General features: G+C 42.1%; 1 protein-coding gene across 2 annotated transcripts; it reads right to left on the reverse strand.

The window, feature by feature from the left end:
* Positions 1-5,378: 5,378 nt before the first annotated feature.
* Positions 5,379-8,528, reverse strand: Sat1 (spermidine/spermine N1-acetyltransferase 1). 2 transcript variants are annotated; one of them, XM_042670161.1, is made up of 6 exons: positions 8,275-8,528; positions 7,954-8,005; positions 7,772-7,855; positions 6,181-6,282; positions 6,040-6,080; positions 5,379-5,915 (listed from the first exon to the last, which is right to left on the reverse strand). In XM_042670161.1, the coding sequence occupies exons 1-6, from the start codon at positions 8,338-8,340 to the stop codon at positions 5,745-5,747; spliced, it is 516 nt and encodes a 171-aa protein (XP_042526095.1). In that variant the 5' UTR covers positions 8,341-8,528; the 3' UTR covers positions 5,379-5,744. The 2 variants fall into 2 exon arrangements, with proteins under 2 accessions (XP_042526095.1, XP_042526096.1); XM_042670162.1 differs by lacking the exons at positions 7,772-7,855; positions 7,954-8,005; positions 8,275-8,528 and adding an exon at positions 7,262-7,762.
* Positions 8,529-9,656: the final 1,128 nt, after the last annotated feature.

Consider the following 9,656-nt stretch of genomic DNA (forward strand, 5'->3'; position numbering starts at 1 on the left):
CATTGCACACCTCTTTTCTTTGCCATTCTTTCTTTTTTTCATTGTTATTATTTAGGTGATGTACAGAGAGATTGCAGTTACGTAAGTCAGGTCAAGAGTACACTTCTTTTTGGACAATGTCAGCCCTTCCCTCTTTCTCTTCCAGGTCCCCCCATCCCTACCCACAAGTTGTATAGTTCATTTTCAATATGGTGTCTAGTGAGTACCCCTGCTGCATTTGTTCACCATTTGTCTTTCCATTTCTGTGCCCCGTTGCCCTCTTCAAAATAGATAAATGAACAAATAAAACAGAAAAGGAAAAAAAGAAAAGGAAAACAGCAACAAAGAAAAAAACCCTCTCGTTTCCATTTTCTGGAGTTCATTTTGACCAATATTATTTTATATGATCGGATGCGCATAGGCATTGTGCCTTTGTGATCCTCTCCTAAGAATGTCCTCCTTTGGTCTCACTGTGTGTGAGTATCTTGAGTCCTGTGTAACTTATCATGTCCAGTTATATTTTAGATCTAGCTTCTGCATATGAGAGAAACAGCCATTTGCCATTTGTCTTTCTGACCTTGGCTTTCCTATCTTAACATGGTTTGTTTTAGGTCCATCCATTTCTTTGTAAATGACATAATACTATTCTTCCTAAAGGCTGTGTAAAATTCCATTGTGTCTATACAGCATTTCATTATCCACCTCTTAATGAAACAAATATCATCTAGCAAATATGCTTGACAAAAATACTCAAACCTGAATCTGATCATATCCAACTTCTGACAAGGTTTAACACATCTTTTTGCAATGCTAGAAATCAGACGCAGGGCCATGTGAGTTCCACTCATGCATTCTATCTCTGAGCCACATCCTCGGCCCCTGGCACTTTATTTTAACCTAAGAGAAACATTGTTGCATAATATTATATCAGTGTTTTTCACATTTGAGTAACCTGGACCTCTTTAAGGCAAATAGAATTCTCTCACAGACCCTCAGTGGTGACTGGAGTTATTTTTCCCCTCTATTACTACAAACATACAACTTCAATGTGAATATTTTATGTTCCTCCATCTTATACAACTGTGAGACCAATCTCCATTTACAAATCAAATGCAAACCGAACTACCAAGCTAATAAAATTCAGACGAACAGCACCAATTTCATGGGAAGGAAGACATTTTGCTGAACCAACATTGTTTATAAAGGTGCAAGGTCTGATCACTGGGGTGAAAGGTCTTTGCTTTCAGCACTGTATAGAATGGGTTGACACAATTCTCCCAACCACTTTTCTCAAAAAACTAGAGAAAGTTCTTCATGCTATGAGGTGGGACCCACTTGGTCTTTGCAGGAACTCACCATTAACTGACTGGTGCCAGGATGAGCAGTTGGAGTCTCAGGGGAAGGCTTTTTCTTTGCTGCCAGCACTGAGGCCTGAACTCAAGAGCTTTGTGCTCTTGCTTAACTTTTATCCATTGAAAGTGGGAGTTCTACCACTTTGATCTGCATCTCTACTTCTAGCTTTTTGCTTGTTGATTGTAGATCAGTCGCTCACATATCTGTCCTGGCTGGCTTTGAACCTGTGATCCTCAGGTCTCAGCCTCCTGAGTAGCTTGGATTATAGACATGAGTCACCAACACCTGAGCAAGGTATTATTATTATTATTGTTGTTATTGTATTTTGTTGGTTGTGGGGCTTGAACTCTGGGCCTGGGCACTATATCTGAGCTCTTCAGCTCAAGGCTAGCACTCTACCACTTGAGCCACAGCCCACTTCCCATCTTCTGTTTTGTTTTTGTTTGTTTGTTTGTTTGTTTTTGCCAATCCAGGAGCTTGAACTCAGGCCTGGGCACTGTCCCTGAGCTTTTCTGTGCTCAAGGCTAGCACTCTACCACTTGAGCCACAGCTCCACTTCTGACTTTTCCTGTTTCTGTGGTACTGAGAATCGAACCCAGGGTTTATGCATGCTAGGCAAACACTCTACCTCTAAGCCACATTCCCAGATGGTGGCATTATTATTATTATTGGAGATAAGAGTCTCACGGACTTTCCTGCCTGGGCTGGCTTTGAACTGCGATCTTCAGATCTCAGCCTCCTGAATATCCAGGATTACAGACAGGAGCCATCGGCGCCCTGGTTATTCTTTTTAAAGAGCTTTCTAATGTGCAGCCTGCATTGAGAACAACTGATTTTTGATAATCTAGAAAATATGTATATAGATTGCTCTTTAGAATATGTCAGGAACATTCCCTTCCCCCTAACCAGAGGTTTAAGAAGTTGGATTGGAGCTTGGTTTCCAAGCATAATTGGGTAGCATTGTGCAATTTAGATTCCCGGAGGTTTAGTTTCTCAGAATACAAAGAAACTACTAAGCTGGGTGTGATGATACATGCCTGGAAGCTTTCAGCTTCTTGGGAATCTGAGGCAGGAGGCTTGCTTGAACCCAGATGTTCGAGGCCAGCCTGGGCAACAGAGCTAGACTCTATCTTGGAAAACAAAAGGTAACTTATAATAGTACCTACTTCATAAGGTGGTTGTGAGAAATAATAATGTATATAAAGTATTAAGCTTAAGCCAGATTGGTACAAGTGTGTGCACACACATATGTATGCATATGATTTTTTTTTAGATCATGCCTCCTACAATGTTGTACAGGCTGGCCTTGAATGTCTGGACAAAAGTGATCCTCCTGAAGAGCTGGGATTACAGGCATGTGTCACTCTGCCCAGTAAGATTTGCTTTATAGCTCAGTTGTATTTATTTATGTATTTATTGTCGGTCATCGAGTCTGAACTCTGGGCCTGGGCACTGTCCTTCAGCTCTTCAGCTCAAGGCTAGCTCTCTACCACTTGGGCCACAGCACGACTTTACAGCTTTCTCTGCTTATGTAGTGCTGAGGAATCGAACCCAGGGCCCCCATGCATGCTAGGCAAGCACTCTACCACTGAGCTCAGTTTTTAAAAAGGTGTCTTTGTAACTGAGTTAAACATTCGGTGGATAGTGGACTGATGTTGTGAGGTTTCCGTTTCTAAATTTGCCCTTAAGTGCATACAAAAACTTCATAAAAGCCTTTGTCTTGACAACACTGGGTCTTTAAGCCTAAGCACTAAGAAGAAAGAGGAAACAAAGACATATTTGTAAATCACTTGGTAATTTATCTTATTCATATATTTAACCACAGTCAGCATGTAGTTGTTTTCCTCTAAGAGGCTCAGTTTCCAAAATACAATTTTCAAAATATTTTACTTCCTCACAAGGCTCTTTGTGTTCAGTTACCCTTTGGTTTTTGCCAGGGCCTTTTGTGTTACTTGCCATTCTACCAGGGCTCTGGTTGAGAACTGATGCCGTCAGCCTGCTTTCAAGGCTGGCTCTGAGTCACCAGTAAATCTCAAAGCACTCCTGTGTTTAACACAATATGTGTTCATACTTTTCTGTGCGACTGCCTTCCAGACTAGGATACTGATAGATGGGAATACAGGGCAAAAATCTCCTTCCATTAGAGAGCTCAGTATTTATTTCCTGGAAAATACAGATACAAAGGATTGCTTTTCAGGTATCTTATGACTGCTTTTGGAAAACAGTCTTGGACATGATTCTACAGTGGTTCTTAGCAACTATCATTTTCGTTATCATGGAAATTAGTGAGTTTAAAAATGTAGGCCAATGTAATGAGTACTAGGAGTTCACATATCTAAGGAGAAAACTAGCTTTTCTCTGCCTCTTAGGTTGTTTCCAGTCCTTGAGAAAGCATTTGTTTACTTCTCCTTGGTAGTTTGAAAGGCTCCTATTGTTTCTGTATTGTAGAAGTCGATTAAGTTATTGTAGTACCACAAACTCACTCTCCAAATAGGATGTCAATTGATTTGATTTGTTCCTGGCTCAAACTTTTTGTTTGCCAGTTTTTATTTATAAAATTGAGGAAATTGTGCAGTTTTTATTCCTGTCCCATTAGCAAAGTGACCCACTTGCTTTACCTTCAGAAAGTATCTCCTGTGAGATAAGATTGAGGAGTATGTATTTTTCCCCCAGATTCCTTTTTGTGTTAGTACTAGGGCTTGAACTCAGGGCCTACGTGCTGTCCCTGAGCTTTCTTGCTTATACATGAGCCACTGGTGCCTGGATTTTATTTTTCAAGGTTTTTAATGCTTCACAATCCCACCATTTGATTCACTTGTATAACAATGGGCTTATTTATTTTTGGCCTGTTGCTCTGTGTGTGTGTGTGTGTGTGTGTGTGTGTGTGTGTGGTGGATATTGAACTCAAGATCTGGCCTGTTGCTGTGTGTGTGTGTGTGTGTGTGTGTGTGTGTGTGTGTGTGTGTGTGTGCTGGATATTGAACTCAAGGTCTCACCAAAGCTAGGCAGGTACTCTAGCACTAAGCTACAATCCTTTTTTTTTTTTTAATTTTATTTATTTTTTTATTGTGAGAATACTGTACAAAGAAGTTACAATTACATGGGCAAGATAACGAGTACATTTCTTATCAAGCATTGTTGCCTCCTCTTTGTTTCCCCTTCCTATCACTTCCCATACTCCTTCCCTCCCCTCATCCGATCCTCCCCCCACCTCCCACCAAAGTTGTTAAGTTTGTTTTTGACATAACGACTTGTACATCTCATTGTTGCAATGGGTCCACCTGTATCCCTAGTTAAACGATTTGATTTTTTCCCTTCCCCTCCACAAATTATACCAATATCAAATACAGTGAAAGTATGGGTTATACTGTGGGGGAGGGACATACAAAGCAACATAGAAATCATCTTATAAATATGATAGAAACAATTACTAAGCTACATTCCTAAACCTAAAATCTCTTTTCATGTGCTAGCGTCAACTCAGGACCTTGGGGCTGTCTCTGAACTTTATTTTTTGCTCAAGACTAGGGCTCTACTACTTTAGCCACGGCTTCACTTCCAACTTTTTAGTGGTTAATTGGAGATAAGAGTCTCACAGGCTGAGTGCCAGTGACTCCTACTTATAAGACTAGTTACTCAGGAGGCTGAGATCTAAGGATTGCAGTTCAAAGCCAACCCCAGCAGGAATATCTGTGAGAGTCTTATCTCCAATTAACTACCAAAAAGTTAGAAATGGAGCTATGGTTCAAGTGGTAGAGCATTAGCCTTGAGCAGCAAACCTCAGAGATAGCGCCCAGGCCCTGAGTTCAAGCCCCAGGATTGGCATAAAAAAAAAGATTTTTCCTTTCCAGGCTGCCTTCGAAACAGTCCTCAGATCTCAGCCTCCTGAGTAGCTAGGATTACAGGTGTAAGCCCTAGGCACTTGACCCAGACCCAAAGACCTTTTTAACCAATTGTAGTAATCCAGTGATGTTTGATGAACATTTTTATTAGTGGCCAAGAAAAATGTATAAGAAAGGATTAGTAAAAATGCTCACACCAAACAATTAAATCAAAGAGTAGTTTATTAAAAAAGAATCAAAACAGAAACTCTAAGTACCAGTGTGTACATTGTACACATTTAAATGACTCACAAGAATGAAGTTTTTTCAAATATATTATGATCACACCACCTTGTTTTGTTTTGTTTTTTCTTATCAAAAGCTGTTCAAGGAGAATCCTGACTCCAAACTGCATCTATGACTGCCATTTTAAACAGACCGTATTTCAAACATGCGACAACGCCACTGGTAATAAAGCTTTGGAATGGGTGCTCATTCTATTATTTCACTACAAGTAGGATAGAAAGCAAGGTAAGTTGAGAATTTATTTTAAAATAGAATGGAGGTTGTCAAATTCTACACTAGCACTCCTCACTCCTCTGCTGCCATTTTTAGCAAGTACTCCTTGTCAATCTTGAAGAGTCTCCACCCTTCTTCACTGGACAGATCAGAAGCCCCTCTTCTCTTATAGAAGTTGATAGATGGTTCATTCCATTCTGCCACCAAGAAGTGCATACTGCTGCAGCGACACTTCATGGCAACCTATTGAGAGAAAGCATAAGCTCAAGTGATGTTTCATCTCCTTTCCAATACCTGATTTGGAGTCAAATCATCCCATGAGCCCATTACCATTACAGATTCAGAAACCAAAAAATCTAGGACATACCTGGCTTAGATTCTTCAAAATTTCTGATCCTATACCAAAGCCTAAAAGAAAATGGAGTATAATTTTTAGAAGTCCCTGTAAAGATTTATGGCCCTGATGTTTCTTTAGACTCCCCCTTCCCATTCCCAAACACAACTGTACCTCTATAATCACTCATCACAAAGAAGTCTTCAAGATAGAGTAACTTGCCAATCCATGGGTCATAGGTAAAATAGTACATGGCAAAACCAACGATGCTGTGTCCTGTAATAAGAGTATGTCATGAGCTATAGAGCAGAAAACCAATCCATTAAAGCTGTAGCGGCAGAATCAGAAGCCTATCCTAGAGTTTAAAGAAATATACATGCATGTATAGAGAAACAAGTAGCCACCAAGCAGGACTGCCACCTGACTTAGGCAAGTGCAGTCTAGGCCACCATTGCTCTATCTCTCTGTTCTCAAACATGTATTTGCAAAAAGCATACATTACAGCTAGCCAAAGCCAGGCTAGATCCATAATCTGGCTATGCAGTCTGCAGAAATCTCACTCAGGAAGTGAGAATGTTTTCATTGCCAGAGAAAAACTGCTGTGATCTCAAGCTAAACACACACAGTATTCACATCCTAATGATATACTGCTATGCCAAGTTGGGAAAAAATGGTTTACACGGCAGTTCAGAATAGGAGCTATTTCTAATTTACCAATTCTTGCTTCCTTAAAATTCAGAACATCAGGCCAAAAGTACAATGTTTCATTTCAGAACTTGGCTTCCAACTTAGAAAATTTCAATTTGTTTTCCCCAGTTTTAAAGCCAGAAGCAGCAGCAGTAGCCCTAACCCCAAACAGGTATTATGTAACGCCTCCGAAAACTACCTCATCCCTTAATTGGTTGCTCATTTCTTCTAGCTTGGGGAACAGATGGTAGAGAAAAAAAAAGCCCTTAAGAAAGCACCCACCCAAACAACTTCCTCTTTTAGCTGGCTACTGATCAGTCAACAGGAGCCAGCAAAAAAAAAAAAAAAAAAAAGAAAAAGAAAAAGAAAAAAGAAAGAAAAAGAAAAGAAAAACAAAAAGAAATGGCATCCGACTCCCTCATAAGGGGTGCCTATCTATTTTCCAAATAGAGGCAAAAGTTTCAAATTAAACTTTCTAGCCATTTTCTAGTTCTTTGCAAACAGACAGGAAGCAAGTATTATAGTTTCTGATCTACTGTGTTGTAAGTGTGTGGTAACAGGGCCTTACCTCATTTATCATGATCATCTACTTTATGTGTAAAGGATCTTTTAGTTACCTCCCCGCCCATCCATGTACACGGAAGGGCCATGTACATGGCGAAGCTAGAGACTGTAACCTGAAGATTGGGACAAATTAAAGAAAAAAATGTGATTTAACGCAATTACAAAAAAAAAAAGGTTAGGTTAGGGTCAAACAAGAACCATTTTATGAAATTGAATTACAACAAACAACATTATACCTAACTCTTCCGGGTTTCCACAGCACTCTGATATTTAAACAGCTCTTTTCACCCGCCCTATTATAAACTGCAGCACATCTTTCTTTCTCTCTCTCTTTCTCTTTCTCTCTCTCTCTCTTTCTCTCTCTCTTTCTTTTTTGGCCTCAGTAAAGTTGAAGACTGGCTATTATTTCCGGCCAACTTCACAGTAAGTAACTTCGGCCCGTGTAGTTAGAAGGTCTACTCAGCAGACCCTAAGATTTTTACAACACTTGGGCTCTCTGGCTTCGGGGGGTTACCTTCCGGAGTCCAGTGCTCCTTGGGCACTTCTGCAACCAGGCAGTGGTAAAAGGGGTGCTCTCCGAAACCATCTTCTAAAAGATCTGCAAGAAAGGGGGGCAGCCGAGACGGTGTTAGTCTGTGAAGGTGATAGGTACCCCACACCCGTCGTCTCCCCTCACCCCGCCACGGTTAACGTTACCTTTTTCAGTTAATATGACTTGGTCTTCCATGTATTCATATTTAGCCAGTTCCTGGAGGCGGTGCACAAAGAAAGAGAAGTAGGGAAAAGAATCATGAGACTCTGACCTCAAAGGATTACAAGGAAAGAATGGGCCAGACAGAGTTGGGGTGGTGCCACATTCCGGTCCCACCAGGCTTCGGGTTGGGGGTGCGGGGTGGCGAACAGAACAGGGGGGGAAATCTGCTGATCTCCCGCACCAGCTCAGACCCCCCCCCCCCCCCAGCCATGGTCTGAGCCACATCTCCACCCTCGCCCTGGGATGAGTCCCGGTGGTCCAACCTTGATCAGCCGCAGGATGTCACCGCAGTCAGCTGCGGTGGCTGGGCGAATCACGAATTTAGCCATTTTCGTCTTTTGCTTTTCTTCCCTTTGCGGACTAGGCCCCTGTACTTGAACAGCAGGAGGAGGTGGTTCCTCATTCGTCTCCCGGGAGCGTCCTCTTCTCAGTCAGGCTGGCACCATGACCCGGCGAACCTCGGTAAGTGACGAATGTCCTTCAGCAGAGTTGCAACCCGTAGCAGTGTGCTGAACCTTGGGCCGGGCGCTGCTTTTCAATGTGAAGAAGCCCCGCCCCGGGCCGTGAGACAAAGGCGTCGTGTCCAATGAAGGCGCGACTTGCAGCGCCCCGCCCTCCTTTCCGGGCACCTCCTTCTCTTCCGGGCTCCCGTGTGAAAGCCTTGCGGGTGGGGGTGGCGGCCAAGAGCGTGTAGTGTGCTCTGTAGCGGCGCCCTCTAGTGGCGCCTCGCGGAGCCTTCTCGGAAACCCGATCGGAGTGGCCCACATGTCCTTCAGTAACCTTTGTGTAAGGAGAGGGGAATTCCCTTTGTGACTCCGACTAGCCAGTGACCTTACAGCTTTGTACTCTGGGGTGTGAGGAAAACAAAGCTAAGAGACCTGGTCTTTGGTGATGGGAGGAGGATTCGGGCAGCCCTTCTCAGAGTGCAGTCCAGTGGACTCCAAGGGTCCCAGTGCCCTTTGCCTTTTTTGCTATTGGAATTTTCCACAGGCAACTTGATGTGTGATGATGTCATCACTCTGATGACTAAAAGAATGTGTGCTTGTATGTTCTTGTGTTTTCTAAAGTTTCCTAAGCTCTTTGGACCCCTCAGTAATTTCTTTTCTTTATGGTTATAACATTTAAAGTTAAATGCTTTGCTTTTTCCTTCTTAAATCTCTGATCTCTTTTGTGGAAACACTTTCCTTCTAGCTGAGGTACATTCTTCTTATTTCCCTTTACTGAAGATCTGCTTATGTATAAAGCTCCCAGACTTGATTATCTGTGTCTCTAATTCATCTGAAAATTCTTGTTCTTTTTTGTGCAAATACTGAGGCTTGAACTTAGGGCCTAGTCACTATCTTTCCATTTTTTCCCCCACTCAACACTAGAACTCTACCACTTGAGCCACTGCTCCACTTCTGGTGTGGTGTGTGGTGTGTGTGGTGTGTGGTGTGTGTGTGTGTGTGTGTGTGTGTGTGTGTGTGTGTGTGTGTGTGTGTGTGTGTGTGTTTAATTGGAGTCTCAAGGACTTTTTCTGCCTGAGCTGTATTTGTATCATGATCCTCAGATCTCAGCCTCCCGAGTAGCTAGGATTATAGGCATGAACTTTATCTGAAAATTCTTGAAAAACTTAATTCACTGCTTATAGACTTTGAGTTTTGGG

This window comes from Dipodomys spectabilis, unplaced genomic scaffold, assembly GCF_019054845.1.
Source record: "Dipodomys spectabilis isolate Male_0828 unplaced genomic scaffold, ASM1905484v1 ptg000526l, whole genome shotgun sequence".
NCBI lineage: Eukaryota > Metazoa > Chordata > Mammalia > Rodentia > Heteromyidae > Dipodomys > Dipodomys spectabilis.